Source organism: Antedon mediterranea, chromosome 7 (assembly GCF_964355755.1).
Source record: "Antedon mediterranea chromosome 7, ecAntMedi1.1, whole genome shotgun sequence".
Lineage (NCBI taxonomy): Eukaryota > Metazoa > Echinodermata > Crinoidea > Comatulida > Antedonidae > Antedon > Antedon mediterranea.
The window spans coordinates 20,478,725-20,498,576 of record NC_092676.1 but is presented as its reverse complement, the minus strand read 5'-3'; the positions used below and the strand labels follow the sequence as shown (position 1 = coordinate 20,498,576).

The 19,852-nt window shown below is 33.7% G+C and overlaps 3 protein-coding genes and 1 long non-coding RNA gene across 6 annotated transcripts in view; all 4 read right to left on the bottom strand.

Moving 5' to 3' along the window:
• The window catches only part of LOC140055481 (uncharacterized), a 35,145-nt gene extending 31,163 nt beyond the window's left edge, over positions 1-3,982 (bottom strand). Inside the window, exons 1-4 of the mRNA XM_072100821.1 lie at positions 3,900-3,982; positions 3,733-3,809; positions 2,989-3,046; positions 616-696 (exon numbers count right to left, since the gene is read on the bottom strand). Of these exons, the coding sequence (XP_071956922.1) occupies positions 616-696; positions 2,989-3,046; positions 3,733-3,809; positions 3,900-3,982 (299 nt within the window). The remainder of the gene's footprint in view (positions 1-615; positions 697-2,988; positions 3,047-3,732; positions 3,810-3,899) is intronic.
• Positions 3,983-6,720: 2,738 nt separating this feature from the next.
• Positions 6,721-14,431, bottom strand: LOC140053861 (prostaglandin reductase 1-like). 3 transcript variants are annotated; one of them, XM_072098586.1, is made up of 11 exons: positions 14,400-14,431; positions 12,912-12,935; positions 12,134-12,286; positions 11,656-11,701; positions 11,135-11,191; positions 10,754-10,918; positions 9,714-9,831; positions 9,116-9,271; positions 8,603-8,708; positions 7,866-7,978; positions 6,721-7,219 (listed from the first exon to the last, which is right to left on the bottom strand). In XM_072098586.1, the coding sequence occupies exons 1-11, from the start codon at positions 14,425-14,427 to the stop codon at positions 7,109-7,111; spliced, it is 1,077 nt and encodes a 358-aa protein (XP_071954687.1). In that variant the 5' UTR covers positions 14,428-14,431; the 3' UTR covers positions 6,721-7,108. The 3 variants fall into 3 exon arrangements, with proteins under 3 accessions (XP_071954687.1, XP_071954689.1, XP_071954690.1); XM_072098588.1 differs by lacking the exon at positions 14,400-14,431 and having other exon boundaries at positions 12,134-12,284; positions 12,898-12,935; XM_072098589.1 differs by lacking the exons at positions 12,912-12,935; positions 14,400-14,431 and adding an exon at positions 12,884-12,895.
• Positions 14,432-14,886: 455 nt separating this feature from the next.
• Positions 14,887-16,328, bottom strand: LOC140055081 (uncharacterized). Its single transcript, XR_011846618.1, has 3 exons — positions 16,238-16,328; positions 15,863-16,044; positions 14,887-15,313 (listed from the first exon to the last, which is right to left on the bottom strand). It is a non-coding gene; the product is annotated as an uncharacterized lncRNA (long non-coding RNA).
• A 102-nt stretch (positions 16,329-16,430) lies between these two features.
• LOC140055480 (A disintegrin and metalloproteinase with thrombospondin motifs 1-like) lies at positions 16,431-19,336 on the bottom strand. Its single transcript, XM_072100820.1, has 7 exons — positions 19,073-19,336; positions 18,806-18,889; positions 18,334-18,461; positions 17,870-18,034; positions 17,224-17,358; positions 16,924-17,071; positions 16,431-16,583 (listed from the first exon to the last, which is right to left on the bottom strand). The coding sequence occupies exons 1-7, from the start codon at positions 19,334-19,336 to the stop codon at positions 16,431-16,433; spliced, it is 1,077 nt and encodes a 358-aa protein (XP_071956921.1).
• Positions 19,337-19,852: the final 516 nt, after the last annotated feature.

The following is a 19,852-nucleotide window of genomic DNA, read 5'->3' as shown; positions in this document are numbered from 1 at the left end:
AAATTTTAGCTGCGACAAAAAAAACAAACCATTTGACCACATTACATTTCGGTCATTTGACTACAACTGTACATTGCATTTCGGCCGTTTGACCACGTTGCATTATTTTGGTCGTTTGACCACATTGCATTTAGAGTAATGCGATGTTTTAAAACGGTATTTTCAATCAATCAATCAAAATCAACATTTATTTCCAAAAAAGGTGGCGTCACCAAAAAAGCAAAAGCTTGTGTCAGAGACGCCAAAACAAAAACATTGAAATATTATGGTCGGTATGGGTACATTACATTTTTTAGTACCGTACAATATCTCTTTCAAAGTACAATAATCCAGCATTATGTGAAGCAGAAACTAACCATTTTACTGTACAACCAGTAAAGTAGGTCAACAAAGGTTCAACATAAACAAAGATAAAGTACACAAAATATACAAGATATTTAGATAACATTTACCAGAGTACTTCACTAATTCTATCATGCATTAATACTTGTCAAGTTCATAAATCACAAAAGATTGTTAATAAATTACAACAAAAATCAAAACAATCAAAACCTTAAAAATAGATAGAAAAATACTGTACAACAAAATAGTTAAAATGATTATTGACAGACTTACTTGACATGAAACTTTGAATCTTTCTCCACTTCTACATTCGATGAGGTTGGATGATAAAAAGACGTAGTCTCTTCGTTGTGACTGAAGTGAAAGGTAGATGTAAAAGAGTAATTTAATTGTCAATTAAATATTACTAATACTAATTAAGTTACTACAGTGAGTGAGTGTGATGGAAAAAACAAAATACCACATACTAATAGTTAATACACTAGTGTACAGTATGTAGTCATCATACAACAAAAACTTTTTTTTAAATGAATCGAAACAGCCCTTCAAAGCAATGGTCCTTTTGCTCCCTCGGAATCTGCCTTCCCTATGGCTACAAGGGGAGGGATAAAATAGTAAAAGCATGTGTCACAGAAATAAAATCAAATGCTTTTAAATGACTCAAAAGTTATTCATTGTTTTACCATGATTGGTATATGTAGTTTACATACAGTAACGTTTACTAAACACGCTGTACATCTGAGTTAACAGTACTAACTGTAAGTACAAAACCTCTCAGGTAATTGATTGATGTACAACTTACTGTAACTTCATGTACAGTTATTTGTTATATATTAAAGAAGGTCAAGTGTGGAAAGCGTTCTAGTGCTAGCAAAAGAGTTCTAGGCTTTATATCATACTGTTGCAGTATAATGCATAATGCCTTCAATTCAAGGGCTACTTGACAACAATTATAATATAACCAATGGACACTATTGACCCAGCAATCACTTAAAGGTAATGGCACCTGATACTGTACTGTGCTATACCTCATACATAAAATTACAGATAGCTTTTCATTGCCAATTAATTCCTACGTTTGTTTTCAAAACAGTCTTTGTTTAGAAAGCGAGTTTCGTACATCATGCCTTGAAATTGAATTACAACAATTATTACTGTACATGAAATGTCATTAAAATATGTATTCTCTACATTCAAGTTTTGCCTGTGAATATAATTATGTGTGTGAGGAGTTTTATACTGTACAGTATCATACCATGGAGGTACTGTATTGTATACTGTACAGGCCCGTTTAGACAACAGTGCACGGTTCTACGTTGGCATGTCAAAGGCGTAGGCTGGTTGCTGTCTAGGGGGTAGGGTGCAAAAATTGTAATGCAAGACTACAGGAACTATGTAACACTAATTGTACCTTTAACGGTCATAATTAACAAAAGGTCAGTGTCGAAAAAGGTGGCTTCCACTAATCTTTTCCTGGTTCAGACCTATGGGGTTGTACTCCGCGTATGATACCAAAGTATAACTCCGTAGGTCTGAACAGGCCCTTAGTGTGTCATGCCATGGGGGGAAAATACTAAAATACATTGTCATACTGAGTAGACATACAGTAACTGTAAATTCTGATTGAGAACCCAATACTGTATAGTCTTTCTCTCTCTTTTTTTTGGTTTATCTAGTTTTCTTTTGGCATTGCTGGTGGTCTTTTATTTTATTTTCATTTTCCTTCATTATATGTAGTCTATAGTACTATAGTCTGTACCATCATTTTACAAAGAGGAATGTACAGTACTACAGTAGGTGATGAGTGCAGGAATGTCAATCTGGGCAAAAATACACATAATTTTTGTACATCATGCCTTGAAATTGAATTAAAACAACTATTACTGTACATTATGTATTCTTACTACATTTATGGAAAATCAATTATTTTCAATGATACATTCCATTTGAAGGCATTTTCACATTTATTTATTACCACCAGTGCTGTGTGATATGTTAATAACAGCTGTGATTGTTTGCATTGCACACACTTCTATTGTGGAAAGTAATTAGTTGCAATTATGGAATAATCTTCTCTTGAATTGTTTACTTTTTAAGCAATTTACTACTACTACAGTAGGTACAGTAATTTGATACTTTAAGCTCTGTCTACACTGGAAAACTAGTTCAATGACAAAAAAAAGTGTGATTGCTTAAATATGGTAGTGATATGACATCATCATTTCCATATATGGGCACATCACATTTTGTGTCACATAAAGATCGATAGTGTTAGAGAGCTTTACCAAATACTTTATTCAATTGTAGGGCTATTGATCTTTTTTTTAAAGTTATAAAATATTATTGTTGTTATTACTTTATGTAATGACTCGATCCGCATTGGTAAATGTAATCTTTCACCTATCATAAAAATATCCTAATTCAACTAAAAAACATTCATTCATCATCAATATTTTCACTGTTTTGACAGCTACAGTATATCTGCTGAACCCCAGAGATGTCTGTAATATACGTATAGTCATGTACAGTACATTTATTGCTTTACACTCACACAGTATAACTCATGTACTGTATTAATAAGAAAACATCATTCAGTTAGAAAAAGATTAATAATATTCCAATTAAATAGAAATGCAATATACTTACTCAACAAAGTATATAGCTCCCTCAATCGATTTTGCTTGCTGCCATCCCTTTGGTAAATCTGTGAACAAATTAGTAAATAAATTCAATTGAATTCAAATTAATTGAATTAAACGATAAAATACTAGTATTAGTTTATGAGATGAATTTTTATCGGATAATGGAAAATTTTGTGTTTAAATGTGCAACAGCTTGTTTGATTAATTCGCTTGGTTAAATCCAGCATTTATGCAGAAATATTTAGTAGCAAAAACAGAAATATTTAATAAATAATCATCAATTGTATTATGCCAGTGATTTTATTGGGTTGATGTATGTTGTGCAAACTTTTCTTTACATTTTAAACATAATTTTGAGCCATAGGAGTAGGTGATCCTGGCCCCACAACTACTAGAGAAGCCCTTAGCCTAGCTAGTAGTAGGCGCACCTCCCTACTATAGATAGTAGAGAGGCTAGGCCTAGGACTAGCCTACAGTCCATACAGTACAGTACATATTTTGATAAAGCATACATAGCCTAGGCCTACATAGGCCTACACACAACACATTTATTTACATTATAATATTTAACAAATTATAAAAAAGCATCTTCTTTCTAGCTAGGAGTTATAACTCATTTCTTAAGGTAAACATCATATTTAACATAATCTTCCTGTTAAATAAGGTTAGCACATTTATTAATTTATTCCTAGCCGGCCCCTTAACTGTAGCTAGGCCCAGGGTCCTAATTACAGGAAGAGCGACTGACCTTCCCTTGACAGCATCCCGGTCTCCACCGGCTCGTCCGTCACCGGATGTAACCAGGTGGTACGCTGAGTTTTATCACTGTAATTATAAACAAAATTAAATATTATTCGTCGAATGGGGTTAATCTTTATCACAATGTATCTTTTAAATAACATGTAGTATATTTACTTTATAAAAAAAATCCTCCCATCGGCTGTAACAGCGTAATTCCATGGAGGCGGTAGCGGATCGCGTCGTAACCGCTCCGCCATTATTCTCAATTTTTGTGTTTTGTTTGTAAAAATCAATGAATTACGCATACTCCCTCTGTTTTATTGTTTTTATATTACTTAATATTAGGCCTAGGCCTATATTTATATCAGATATTGCTTATACTCTTGACTGTTTTTAAAGACACATAATTTATAGATATTCGCAATTCTATAATATTATTTCTAATTGTAATTAATAATGTAATAATAAACAGCATTTTAATATCTGTTTTAAATACCAAATACTGTAACAGCCTAAAGGACACAGGTGTACACTATAGAGGGCGTGCGACTTGTAGTTGGTGAGAGTGTTCTTATTACATCTCTCTGGTACACAGAGCCATAAAGACTTTTAATGGATTAGAAGCCGTGTTTGTGTTTATGTCCAACTATTCCTATGTAGAGTATCGAGTTGAGTCCTTTGTTTTAAAAATGTATAACGTTCAAAAGACTTTAACTATCAAATTTAATATCAAACAATCAATTTGTTTAAAGGTTTTTGTTAGAATAATAACGAAGTTATAAAGTTACTGCAAACATGATTTTAAACAACAAAAATAGCTTTAATCCATTTAATTTCCGAACTCTTTATATATATGGCTCTGAGTTGGTAGTTCTTCTGGTGAATCACTTTTTAAGTTTTAGGAGAGTTTTTCCTTTTTAGGCTATTTTATGATAATAACTATTTTCAGAATACAAAATGATAAAGGACCTGCTAGACATTTTGTCATCATTATACCATAGAGTATATTAGTATTACGTACACACGTGCGCTATTAGAAGTGTAGCACATGGTAGGATTATGACTAGGCCTATATATAGGCCTATTTCTTTGAAATTGGAGAAATAAACTGGTACATTATTTATTTATTAATTAAATAATAATATGCATAGTGTTTTCATACCATATGGGTTGTATTAATTGGTAGGGCCAAGGGTTGTTATTCGCAGAAGCTGGTGCCATGACATTTAGCTTATAGGCCTACACTAGTTATTAATTAAAATTACCGGGACAAATCTACACTCGGCGGAGAGAGAGAGAGAGTATATTAGTGCGCCTTTTATATAATAACTAACCGGCAATTCCCAATTCTTAACGTCCAGCTTAATTCAGACGGAAGCAGAATTTCGATTTATAACGATGTCACGTCGGTATCAGAAAGACGTCATTATTCGTGATATTCAACCGAACGAGGTTGATATAGCAATCAAGATATTCGCCAAAGGAATCGTAGATTTCAACAAATATTTTCAAAACGCGATCTACTCATTCACATTCTTTTCTTTTGCAACAACAATATTGTTCATAGTTTGCTGTTTGACGTTGTACTTCACTGCTTCGTTAATCTGTTCCATAGCTGTTTTCCTGACGTGTTTTTGTTTCCGATTTTATCAAGTACAACTTTGGTACAGATTATGTACAAAAGCAGAAATAGAAGGACAAAACGCTTGTCAGCAGTGTGCTCATGGCAATTGCTGTTATAAAGTTGCCGTTCTGGATGGCACCATCATTGGTACAGTTGCAATACATAAAGTCGGTGATAGAATTGCAGAGCTTAGCAGGATGTACGTCTGTGACGGATATCAACGTTGTGGTGTCGGACGTCTTCTGGTGGAAGCTGCCAAAGAGTTCTGTACGCAGTGTGGCTATGCAGAATTGACTATTTTGACTGCCACCACATGGTCAACAAAGGCGACGAGGTTTTATAGAAAGTGCGGTTTTATTGAAGTAGATAGAATTATGCTAAAACCGTTTTTTGGAAGTGATTCAATTTTTATTCCAAGCATACCTCATAATAAATATACGATGGAGTTAAAAAAAGAATAAAACAGTATATATGGGGGAAAGAGCTCATAATTATACAGCAAGGAACATTGCCTACGCTTACCATCAATAGGTTGAACATAAACAGGTTTTGTGTACGTGACACGTGTCAACGTGGTCAACTTTATATACATTAAGCTAGCCCTATTTCAAACGTATTTCATTAATATACAATGCAGAAAATATTCGTGTCTGTAAAACACAGTAAAGTTCACAAAAACTTGCAGAGAACTCTAAATGAAGGTCACAGCCGAATGATGTCAGTATTATGTCTTCTGACAGTAAACTATTATGATGATTAGACCTATTTCAAACGTATTTCATTAATATAAAATGCATAAAAACAATATTCCTGACTGTATAGGCATAGTCAAGTTGCAGAGAACTCTAAAAGAAAATGAAGATCACAGCCGAACCGACGAGGTGTATCGTGTCTAGCGACATTAAACAGCATGCAGTATTATGTCTTCCGACAGTAAACTATTATGATGATTAGCCCTATTTCAAACGTATTTCATTAATATACAACGCAGAAAAACAATATTCGTGACTGTAAGACACAGTAAAGTTCACAAAAACTTGCAGAGAACTCTGAAAGAAAATGAAGGTCAAAGCCGATTCTATTAGCTGTATCGTGTCTAGCGACAATAAACAGCAAGCCGCATGAGGTCTTCTGACTGTAAACTTCATCCCATATGTGATAATATATAGCCTATGCTTCAAAATCGTTATGTCAACACTTTTCTACCAGCAGTTTGACAGCTTTCCAATCACCTTCTGAGTAAAGACGCTAAACCACCTTGGATATGTTCAAACATCCGTTGATATAAAATAGCATTTTCTACCCTGAATGGTTGCCAATGAAATTCAACAATGATGTTGGCAATAAATGAAGACTCTTACAAAGACGACATTTAGTGATTTGTTTTATTAGTAAAGTATCGATTTCTTAATTACACACAGTATTCTATAATACTGATTATTTTATTATTATTCCAAATATAGTAATTTTTGGTTGCTTTTAAAATATTACTTGCATGGTTTAAATTACTAGTAACTTCAATAGTACTTTCAAACATAATTTTAATCTGATTGTTACTGCATTCAAGAAGAACTTGCAATCAGTATTCTAAATGTTTCCCTTCCACCACATATCAAATTTATATTATATGAATCACCAACCTAATATTAACATTTTTATATTTAGTTTAGAATAGGAAAGAAAAATTAGAGAGGAGACTTATTCTTCTTTCTTTTAAACAAGTTAAACACTTTCAAGTTTTTTCAATGCTGTATAATCGTTAAACTTTGACAATAGCTTTTCCAAAGTTCGCTCCAGTGAACAGCTCACAGAAAGCTTTGAACATGTTGTCAAATCCTTCTGTCACATGTTCCTTGTATTGTAGCTTTCCCTACAAAAAAAAAAATTAAATTATGGCCATCATTCGTCTGTACGCAACTTGGTGGAGATGGAACTCTACTCTGAAAAATGATGTGTACACTGGAACTGCAGTTTTAAGTCTTATCCGAGAAGACTGTTCTACTTCCAGGGCATACCACTGATGTCTTGAACTGTACTGATTCAATTACTATTGTGATTTCCAGATCACAGGCTTTTGTGATCTTCAGATCACAAGTTAGGTGATCTAGAGTCTCATTTGTGAACATCAACATGAACAAAATTAGTATTCAGTACAGAGTTTGCAATCAAATCGGATATGATTTGAATTATTTTTATACCATAAATAAAAAAAACCAAACAGAGATAAGAACAACAAAAAACGCAAAAAATTACCTTTTTTTAAACCTAATTAGGAAAAGTTTTATATATGAAATTGGTTCTTTGGACGATACAGAACACAACTATCAACGTTTGTTGTTTGTTTTTGGATATTGAAAAGTAGCTTAATTTGCACAATTTAAATGGCGGCCATTTTTAATAACATACTCTATATCTGGGAAACTGCTTGTCACAGACACTTGAATTTAAATGCCCAAAAGGTTATTTACATCTTAAGGGGACTCCTCAGGATTGACAAGATAGACATATAAACCTACCTCTTTGATATATTGAATATACTTTTCAATGGCTTCTGGCCACTTATTAAACCATCTTCTCACAATGAATCCTTCAATTTTCAGCTGTTTACCAACTATTGGAAAATTAATAACTGAAAAAAAAAACCATTATAACCAATTTGAGCACAAACAATCAATCCGAATAAATGCTAAATTATGTGAATAGAATCGAAGTAAATGCTAGCTTATATCTAAATTAAGTAGAAGACTAATTTTGAGTTCTATCTGCTTTGTTAGAGAATGATATATTGTAAATACAATCTGAGAACTGGTATATTAAAACATGATCAAGGTGCACTTGTTGTTGACATTTAGTATACTGTGTCCATTTTTCTGACTGTTTACTTTATCATTTTGAAATATCTTTGTACTTTTTATTTTATTTTGTATTTCCATCAAGATCCAGCCATTGATACCCACAGCATTGTCATTTCAGAATTGAGTTTACTGCATATATATAAAGATCAGCCATTGGGAACGACCATGACCTCGGCCTCCGTGGTGTTAAAGTTGAAGAGGCGGCGGGTCCAGAATGATTTAAACGAGGGGAGTGGGGGGGGGGGCAAGGGCAACAGTAACATCATAATTTAAATAATAGCCTTGTCAAAAATGTTAGCCATTTTAGCTGTCACGGGTGAGAGCGTGCAATGCAAGCGCTACTCCTGGATCCGCGCAAGATTTGAATTCATCACTATTATGTTAATTACTGTACATACTTTTTGGTGGATCAGCTGAATTATACCCCGAGATGGCACCACACATTGCAAGCCTGCCAAAATCGTTCATGAGGTTTATCACTGTACTTGAGAAATCACCTCCAACCTAAAAAAAATTACATCGACCATTGAAAATGTCACTTTTGTAATGTCACACTGTTACGGTTGGCGCTAAAAAAAAACCTGCCAATCTCTGTGAGACATAAATTACAGAAAAGGATTAACTTTTGATGAAAATTATTGATAAACGTGTCCACTTAATTTTATTTGTCTATACGGAAATTCATGTGACATACAATTGGTCAAAGTTAAAAGGTTAATACAATAAAATTACATAGCAACAAAATTCAACGACTTAACTACGGTTATTAAAATGTCTAATTGAGTACGGAATAAAAGAATTCAGGAAGCGTTTAGTAGGGGTTGGCTGTAGTGTTAAACATACATTGGCCTCATTCGCTTAACAGTGTTCCTTAAATAGGGTCAGTGTGTTATATATAAGAAATTATTTACATTATCAAAGTACATGTGAATACCATCAGGACACAGGTCGCTGATCGACTTTTCAAGGTTAGTGGTAGTCTTGTAATTGAAGGCGCCGTCATAACCAAGCTCTTTCAGGTACTTAACCTTTTCATCTGAACCTGCTGATCCAACAACTCGGCAACCCTTTAAAAATTATAATAATCATATCAAAGAAAATTAATAAATTAAAAAAAAAATTTTTAATGTTGTTTTTCTCATTATATACTGTAATTTCATTTCAAAATTGCTCTTTATACATTAGGAATCTACCTTCAGGACCAAAAAAAGAATCTTATGAAACATGGGTGTTCTCCGAATAGGAGTAGGCCAAAGTGTTAAAACATATATTGCACTTATCAGTTTTCTGGGAAGGTTTCCTTAATACGCATGTCCCTGGATAGGGGTGAACCTGAACTAAAAATGGTGAAATGAAAGGCTGAGCTTAATTTGATGTCCTATGTTTTGCACTACAATTTGCAAAATGTAGGGGGAACCTCGACCCCTAACCCCCTTGGATCCGCCCCCTTGGAGGGGTTCTACCGTATCTTAAATTGTTGAACAAATTCGGCTAATAAGATCTTCTTACAAATATTTTTCCAAGCTGGCCGACGACTGCACCCACAGCACCCGCTGCACCACTCACAAATATGGTTTCACCAGCCTTTGGATGTAGAATCTCAGTTACCCCAAAGTAAGCAGTCATCCTGTCTTAAACAAATGTGAAATTTTTGAAAGAAAAACTGCATAGATTATTTAGAATTGTAACAAAAGTAATATTTTAAACTACATTTGAAATGTAGGAAGTGTTGTTGCTAGTTGCTATTGCTATTAATTAAAGTTGGGCTTAGTTCTGGATGAGATACACCGCACTGAATCATATTTAATGGAAAAATGCTACACAGAATAAGTACTTAACAATATGAAGCTTTTAATTTTGCAACCATGAAGGAAACATTGGAATTAGGTAAATAATCCTCCGACAGATTAAACTTTACCGAACACTAAGTTTCTAGGTACAAAATCAAGGTAGTTATATAGTTAGATATTGTACTATTGCTCTATTTGTTGCTTAGATTAGTTTAAGGTCATCATAGGTTTGTAGGTACAAAATCAAGGTAGTTGTTAGGTATAGTACTATCGCCTTATTTGTTGCTCAGATTAGTTTAAGGTTATTATAGGTTTGTAGGTACAAAATCAAGGTAGTTATATTGTTAGGTATATAGTACTATCGCCTTATTTGTTGCTCAGATTAGTTTAAGGTTATTATAGGTTTGTAGGTACAAAATCAAGGTAGTTATATAGTTAGATATTGTAATATTGCTCTATTTGCTTAGATTAGTTTAAGGTTATTATAGGTTTGTAGGTACAAAATCAAGGTAGTTATATAGTTAGATATTGTAATATTGCTCTATTTGCTTAGATTAGTTTAAGGTTATTATAGGTTTGTAGGTACAAAATCAAGGTAGTTATATAGTTAGATATTGTAATATTGCTCTATTTGCTTAGATTAGTTTAAGGTTATTATAGGTTTGTAGGTACAAAATCAAGGTAGTTATATTGTTAGATATTGTAATATTGCTCTATTTGCTTAGATTAGTTTAAGCTCATAATATTCTGACAACTCACCCTGGCATACCAAGTACTCCAAGTGACAATGACAATGGAAAGGCATCAGGATAGGCTGGTATTTTCCTGATATCTTTTCCATTGGATATGGAATGACTAACCCAGCCGTTAAATGCAACAACATTGGTTCCTACTGGATATTCAGAATTCTTGCTTTCTATCACTCTACAAAAACAAAAAATCAAATTGTAGTTTTTATTATTACAGTACCGTAAAAAATTAAATATAAGTAATAAACTGAGCACCAATAAACTTTCAGATTTAGGATTAGGACATTTACTTAGGTAGTTACTGTACTACTCATTTTTTTTAAATCTCTATATATGGGTGCTTTTAGGTAAACCAAAATTTATAGAAAAATGAATATTGGAATTGTGCTACCTTGCAGCATTTTCACCGACCATTGTGTCACCTATCTTCCAACTTGCACTATATGGCCTGTAAAAAAACAGAAACAAATAGTACACTATTATAAATAAAAGTCAAAATATATTAGCTATGATTAATAATGAGTGTTAGGAAGAATTAGGAAAGTTAAAATTGTTTGTTGACAAAAATTGATTTGTGCAGTTTCGTGTAAAGGTAAAAATCAATTAAATTCAAAAACAATTTTATTATCCCGAACTCTGAGAAATTCATACAAAGATTTAAAAAAAAACGTTTAAAAAGTACACAAAAAGTATAGGGTGGTTAATTTATACATTTGTATTTTTTTGTTAAATAGATTGCTACCTATTGCCATTTATATTTCGGGAGTACAGCAGGTAACTTTTAAAAAATGCTAAATTCTCAAAATGTATGAGGTGGTTAATTTATACATTTAGAATAGAATTTAGAATAATTTTAAAAAAATGGAAATTTAACAAATCTACAAAATATTAGTACAATTTTAATTTTAATACCTCATGTATGGGTCCACCGTCAAGTACATAGTTTCAAGAAGTACCTCTGAAAGTAAAATAAGTTTGTTTACTAAAAGCAGATAAAAATTTTCATCATCATAATAATAATAATATCCTGGATTTATATAGCGCCTTATGTTGTGAAACCTCTAAGCGCTAAACATTATTACCCCAGTCATTTTTTGGATCAAACACCTATGGAAACATACTCCCATAATTCAGCTAGTAATCAGCGCAAAGTTGTGTCTTGATCTAACCGGGTACCCATTTATACACCTGGGTGGAGAGAGGCAAACGTAAGTAAAGTATCTTGCCTAAGGATACAAGCAATGCGGCGAGAAGTGGATTCGAACCTCGGTCTAACGCCCTCATCATCACCTCTATATAAGGTAGTCTCTATCTGGCCTGCAAATTATTGTTAATTACACTCAGGTCCACATTAGAAAACTAAACCCATGAATTAATTATTGTATACTACCTCCATCTTTTAAGGCTGGCAACTCCTTTTCTACAATTTTAACGTCACTTTCCTTTGGCATCCCATCGAAATGCTTTGCTAGTGTAAACCTTCTTTGCTTAACCATGGTTAGTTTGTGTTTTATATGTTGTAGTCTTCCAAGAAAGATATACTTAAAAACAAATGACGTATGCAATTTATTATTTTCAGTGCTCCTGACATGCGAGGCTATCACAGTGCATATGATTATAGATTCATTGTTTCCTAAATCAGCCCATATAATAATATACAGTAAACAATAACATCATATGCATAGTTGACCATGTTTTATTGTCACAGTTGACTGACATCACACAGTTGTTTTTTTTAAATACAAAAAATTAAAATATATATTGCATGACATTATACCAAAAAATATTTAATAATATGATATTAAACAAGATGCTAGAATGTATTTGATAGCATTTTTATATCAGCTCATAATGGCCTAATATTTAATAGGCTCTAGCCTAGATAGGCTATATTATATTTTTACCCTCGCTGCACTTGAACACACACAGGTCATGGCCTCCTATAGAGGAGAGCCTACTGCTAGGCTAGATTAGATATAGGAGGCCTAGGCTAGCCTAGATTCTAGCTAGCTAAAGGTCTTCATTCATCTAAAATTAAAGGCTTATAAGATGGTTATATTGTGGAAGTAGTTTCACAGAAACCTAGAAACAATCTATTATGGGTTTAAAATGATTGCTATATAGCTAGAACTCCCGTCCCACCTACCTACCTACCTTATTATATTACTGCTGCTGCCGATTCGGATTGTCACCTGACACCAAAGATACTATAGCGCCACGAAGTGGCGCAAGATAGGGAACTCCTATCTCTTATACACTGCGCATGAGTGAAATTCCATGGGCAGCCATTCCGGCAAGCAAGTTACGCGATCACATACCCCGGAAGTGTATAATAAACCATTGAACCACATCCACGTGTGACGTGTTATTGTTTGTTCGGGAAGTTTTCTCGTGTTGTATTGGGTAAATTGTAGTGGTAAGTTTTTAGAATAGGCCTATATATTTTTTTGTTAGTAAACATTAACAAAATTATTAAATTGTTGTTTAAATTTAGTTCAGGCAGGCGTTTCTGCGCAATCCGATCTAGGGCCTAGTACTAGTAGTAGTAGGCTTGGCATATTTAATGCCGAATACTAGGCCTAGTTTAGTTAGTATGATTAATAAAAAAAAGTCTGGGAGGATGAATGATATTGATTGGCGTCTTGATGATAGATGGATCAAACAAGGCTTGGATGGATGGAAGATTAAGAAAAAAACTGAAGCTGTTCGGGAATTAGGAATTTTTAATAAAAATGTACAAGACAATATAGCGTTTTATTAATAATAACATTAACAGAAATAATTAAATGTAATGAAATCAAAAATCGTGAGGATGTTGTTATTGTTGTTAATTTGTCGTTGTCTTGCTTTACATGTTTGTTTGTCTTGTTTTGTTTCTGTTTGTTTAAACTCCAATATGATTACAATTTCTTAACTGGCTACCCGTCACAAGTTTTTTTGGAGGGAAACCTCCAAATGTTATTACTTTCTGGGTGTTCCCTCTTAATTATTTATATTTAAATTGTTATTTTGTTTACTTTGAAATGATAAGAAATAAATGTTATTATGAATGAATGAATTGTTTGTTTTTTTTATTTAATAAATTTAAATTATAAATTTGATCCTCATATTTATTTTGTTCTTCATCTTTATTTTTAAATTAAAAAGACAGTTTTGGACAATATATTTGGCAATTATTACAATTCATCTCCAAAAAAATGCTTCTCTCGCACATAAACTAAGCCATCATCCCAGCCTAGGCCAAACGCGGCCGACCTTGGGCGTGAAGTGCGTAGCATCGCGCTGCGCCCCGCGACACTATTTATAACTATGCCTCAACCGACTGCCTACAAAATTCGTCCTCCATACAGTCAGTGTTTATTCTGTAGCCGTTTGAGGTTGGACAGTGATATACGCATATGTAAGTGTAATATCAAATGGAGTAAATTTATATAATCGAATTTTATATAGATGTTCTTTCATTTTGACGCGAAAGATAAAATAAAGTCGTACTGTTTATCGCGTAGATGTAAATCCTATTTGTTTTCATTGATTTGGTGGCGTGCCGCATTGCCTACTGGGTAATCCGCTTGCCGGAATGGCTGCCCATGGAATTATCATTTTTCGAGCGTCAGTTCCATATCTTGCGCCACTACGTGGCGCTATACGATCTTTGCCTGACACAGGTGGCCTGACCACACGCATGATTTGCAGGATCCATCCAGGGACGTGACCGGAATTAACGATTAAGAAATGAGAGTCCATTTATTCAATATTACACAAACAGAAGCCGAATAGCCTACAACATCGGCCCATCGTCCATTGATTAACCATGGAGAAATATTATTTCTCCATGGATTAACTAATTTAAATTTTATATTAAACTCATAAGATATGTAACTTAAGAAATAATGTTTCGTGTGGTGAATGAATAAAAGTGCCAAATATGCTAATTGTCACACGTATATTTATAGCAATAAACAGTAAAACAAAAGAAAATAAAAATAGAACATTTTTTTTACAGAAAATATGAATTTAATTAAATACTTTAAAAATGCAAATATATGGGATGATGGATAATAGATATACAGATTAAAGGTTAACATAATAAACAAAGAGCTCATTCAAAACATCGTATTATTATTTCATATTTATTTCGTTCAGGCCTAAACATAATAATAAAATCATACGAAATAAATGAACTGATTCAGTTCAGTTATGTTTCAGGCATGTCTTTTTCATTTCATTTGTTTTAAAATTCTAAAAAGAAATGTTAGGCCTACTCAAGCTACCGTGTCCAACCATGATTAGGCCTATGAACTAGGAAAAATAATTCTGATAATCAATTCACTTCAGGGTATTGGGTAATTATCCATGGAGTTTACCCCCAAATAATCCCTGCTTAATCCCTGAATTTCCTCTTGAAGCCTAAGTCAGGAAGAAACATAAAATGGAAGGAAAAGCCGGACTTCTGAATGCTACTATCACTGTAGAATTTCAGGTTAAGAATTCGCGATTGTGACGTAATGTGAAACGGTGTTGACAGTTGTCCGCAGTATATTGCATATTCATTTAAACCAACATCAAAAATCTAGGAAAAAAAAAAAAATGAACATTACGAAATCTATCTGGAATTAAATCTAAAATTTAAATTTACGAACGACCCCTTTTTTACTTTTCAAAGACTAGTGTAAGTAATTATAAACCGGCCAAATTCTAGTCTAACTTGTGACGATTTTGCCCCTTTTGTGTATAATCTAGGCCTATATTATCTTTCTATTATTATAAATGTGGGCGACACGCTTCTAACAAATATCTCTGGAGTCGAAATTATCAATATGTGATTATATAGCCATCGGCATTTATTTCTGGAACATAGCAGGGAATGTTCATAAATGCTAAATTCCCAAAAATCTTTGATTCAGGGAAGCGTGAACTCTTTCCTGATAGGGTTAGAATTTTCTAAACGGGACCCACAACTTAACGTCCCATCCAGAGAACTGAAGAAAAAAGAAAATATAGGTATGAAACTTAGTGGTCTTCTCACATGTAGGTTTCACGATTAACGTAATGTTATAGGTTTCCGCCCTTTATAAATTGTCATTAAATAATATAACCATTATAATTCATTTTGACCTACCTGAACATAATCATAAAGACATAAGCTATGATTTTCAAGATGAAATGAAGAAAATTCTAAGTATATCACGTAACCATTTGGCGCGTTGATGACGTAAGTCTGGTCAGTGTTTTGGGGATAATTGTTTGGATAATCACGAGACGTAACTTGCTTGGGATTTTCAAAATAGGTGTAATTATGAACTGAAAAGAAAAATGAAAGTTTCGATTCCGCTGTCAGTATTCTATAACGCACCGTCATGTCGAAATGTGCCGCTGATATAAAAGCGTATGTTCAAAAATTATTACCCAATCATTATTATTATAGTGCAACAATCTAGTTATTCGAGATTGCTATAGCCTATGACAGGCCTATAAACTGAAATTTTAATCTAACCATTAAAATCATTGACTTCTTCCGTATTTCTGTGACAACCGTTCCCATAACATGTCACAGTATCATGGGTTCGATTCGCAGTGGTGACAGAAGCGTGTGTTTCAACTTTCGTGTTTGTACTAATTCTATCAGCACATTTTCCACTTTCGCACCACTACAATGAAACAAATCATTAACAAACATTTATATTTATTTAAATACTTATGAAATAGCTGAATAAATGTGTCTCTACCTTTCCTTCACCACATTTAGTACCATCCATTTTTGGTGTGAGGTTCGAGGTACATCTCTGTCCAGTACTACTGCCGTTCAACGGTCGTAGACACCACAGCATGGTGCATTCGACCTAAAAATAACAGTAAATCATACTAAATATAAGTTTTAAAAATTTAAATTACGAACGAACCCCCTTTTACCTGAAGTGCCCTTTTAAGCGAGACCAGTGGCAATGGTAAAAGGCCTAATTCTAGTCTAGCTTGTGACGATTTTTCCTCTTTTTGTGGACAACGAACTCTTGGCTACGGGCTTCATCTGAGAAAATAATCTTTAAATTATCAGTCACTTTTTACGCTTACGCATTTTGACAACAAGATTCGATCAAAGCATTTATTTTATATGATTTCAAACAACTCATAAATACTTTATCATCACTCACAATGTGTAGGCCTATACAACAAATTGTTTACCATTTTACCAGGGCACTCTTCGAGAGAGTCACTGTACGCTAGTTCACATTGTTTCTTGGCGTCATATACCTGGCCTGGTTTTATACTGACATGTTCGACTTCCACATTTCCTTTAACATCACTGCGTAAACATGACGATTTTTCTGAACTAAATAATGGTTAATTATACTAAATATTAGTAAACACTGCAGAAGTATAATAACTTTATTTATTCGTTATTTGGAGTAGCCTTAGATCCATCATCATTCTTTATGAACATTATATATGATTTTTTTTTTAATATTCATTTTCTGGACTAACCTTAGAAACTTTCGAAGGTACTGTGCACTACACGCTGACCATGTGAACGCTCGTTGACCTGTCGGTGGATCCGGTGACATGATATGACCATCGTCTGGACAGAGTTTATCATTACCATCATGCTTCATCCCAAGACTGAATATAATGCAAAATATATCTATTCTGGTTTTCATTCTTCCCAAATTTCTCTCCATTTTAAATATTAATCACCGCATGTAAAACAGGTCGAATCATCAAGTGCCAATGTCGACGAACCCCAAACAAGGTAAAAGAGCCTACCAAGCGGGTCACGGTATATACACACACTATGTGAGTTACAGGATCTGACCGGCTTAATTTGATTGGTTGAAAGTTAAAGCAACACTTAGATCCAGAACCATTGTATATTCACAAATCAATTATGGAGAAAAGTAATAATATGTAGTTATTATTATACCGTATCGTATACGAAAAGTACCAAAATGACATCAACTCATTCGTAGGCCTACTTATACAACGACGGCCTGTGTAGGCCTAGGCCTATACATTCCCTTTTCCAACAAACCGCCGACACCGTATTTCATACTGTATAAATAGGCCTAGGTAATCATTCTTATAGATTTCGTGAAACCATGGAGGTATAAAAAAAACCCATGGTGAAACCTACCTATGACCAATTTCATGAGCAATTGTAAATGCAGCAGAAAGTCCGTTGTCTTGCACCAATATACACCTGTGACGTGTACTACACGCCCCTCCTCTATCGGACAATCCCAACATGTTGATACGTCTAACGCTTCCGTTATGTGTTTCTGATTTTCCTATGTCGTGTCTGAAGAAACGTGAAGAAGCGTAAATTCAATTTAGTATACTTTTACGTAAGGTTAATTATATGAAAATAGAAGTGAAGGATACAATAGAATAAAACCTTAAATTAATGTGTAAATAACGTTACAAAACGCTTGAAACCACAAACCTGTAGTGGACAAAGTATAAAATAAAAGAGAAACACACAGAATGCCTGGAAACACTAAATTAATGATACGTTTAAACAGAATGCGTAGCGTCTGGTGTCTTGGTACGAAGCTAAATGGTCTTCAACTCAGTTAATCGCATTTGTCATCTGCCTACCTAGTTAGAAGAACAGCAACATCAATGTCGGGTGTTGTTTCATTTAGGTCTATATGCAATACGTTGAACTGCCAATCACAAAATTGTCTAAGTGTATCAGATGCTTCATAGCCTACAACAAAACCATCCTAAACAAAAATAATGTTGTCAGGTTATTAATAATTGTAATATACTATTATTATGTACAGTATGACGATGTGTGTCTACCTAGTGACAGATATCGTGTATTAAAAGTACTTAATACAGGTAGACTATTTTCTAGATGACTGGCATAGTCTGTCACATAGAGTCTAGTGTCAGCTACATGATCTGCAGTGCACTCTACCGGAGATGTTACCAACAGGAATCACTGACATATAGTTGTATTCTGCAAGACCGTGTCACCATCATATTATTATAAAGTAATCTTACTCTAATTTCTTGAATGAGCAATCGAAAATGTTTTAGCTCTTTATAAGAAATAGGTCCTTACCTGCATATGTTCTAGTTGAATCCATTTTACAAACCGTATTGTGGCGCTGTTTTCCAATATCGGTGATTTGTACAAAGTCGAAACCTAACATGAAATAGGCAATGCTAGTTTTAATCTACAGACTTAATATCAGAAAAGTAGAAGCACTGCCACTAGAAGTATAGATGAATCTTCTAAATGTTACGGTGCCTATAAAATATCTTGAAATTGTTTTCTCGCGACAATACAACTAATTATTAATAAAACTTAAGACGTGACGTAATTTACCATACTAATAAGTGTTGACAGATACGTTTCCAAACCATCACCATGGAAACTGGTCATTTCATCGTCTGTAACGATCAATGTTTTTACAAAATGTTCTTGTTCTGACTGTCCATCTCTTTGATGTTTATCACTTCCAAACAATTCCACCAAATCGTTGTTTCCGAATTTATCTTGAAATAAATATATAAAAAAACTGTTACTGCTGATGCTGACAACATTTCTTTCAGTGGGCCTTTTAGACAATCTTTCCCACAGTAGGCCCATCTTTTAGACATGATGTAGGCCTATATTAGGGCCTAAATAAAGTAAGTAAGCAAATCAAATTAACGTTAATTTTTCTTTTCTCAATGACATTAATCAATCAAGATTGTAGGCTAACAGCAGATAATAACACAAATTTATTGAAATAAAAGTTTACAAAAGTTGCAAATATAAAATTAAAAGCCAACCGTTTTGATCGTGGGCGTCTGATGATTCGATTGATGGTAACCACAAACACTGTCAAGAAAAGAATCAATTGATTATAGTCCGTGTTTCCGCAGCCAAAAATTAACCGATAATTAACCGATAAAAATTAACCGATAAAAATTAACCGATAATTATCTGATTTGAATAAGATCATTATTATTATTATAATTTTTCTCGAGCGGAATCAGTTAAACCCCGTTTCCACCACATGAAGTTTTTTTCGGTTATTTTTTGGCTGGGGAAACACGGCCATAGATTCATACCGTTTTTCTCTATGTTTCACTGCATATGCCTATACTACGGCTTTTACTG

What these genes read in the sequence shown, in the direction of transcription:
- LOC140055480 (XM_072100820.1), bottom strand. Translation starts at nt 19,336, where the DNA reads ATGGGCCTACTGTGGGAAAGATTGTCTAAAAGGCCCACTGAAAGAAAT. An exon ending in TGTCAACACTTATTAGTATG is followed by an intron (nt 18,890 to 19,072) that starts GTAAATTACGTC and finishes ATTTCATGTTAG; the next exon opens with GTTTCGACTTTGTACAAATC. An exon ending in TACCTTCGAAAGTTTCTAAG is followed by an intron (nt 17,072 to 17,223) that starts GTTAGTCCAGAA and finishes ACCATTATTTAG; the next exon opens with TTCAGAAAAATCGTCATGTT.
- LOC140053861 (XM_072098586.1), bottom strand. Translation starts at nt 14,427, where the DNA reads ATGCGTGTGGTCAGGCCACCTGTGTCAG. An exon ending in GTCGGTGAAAATGCTGCAAG is followed by an intron (nt 10,919 to 11,134) that starts GTAGCACAATTC and finishes TTGTTTTTGTAG; the next exon opens with AGTGATAGAAAGCAAGAATT. An exon ending in TTCACATGTACTTTGATAAT is followed by an intron (nt 8,709 to 9,115) that starts GTAAATAATTTC and finishes AATTTTTTTTAG; the next exon opens with GTTGGAGGTGATTTCTCAAG.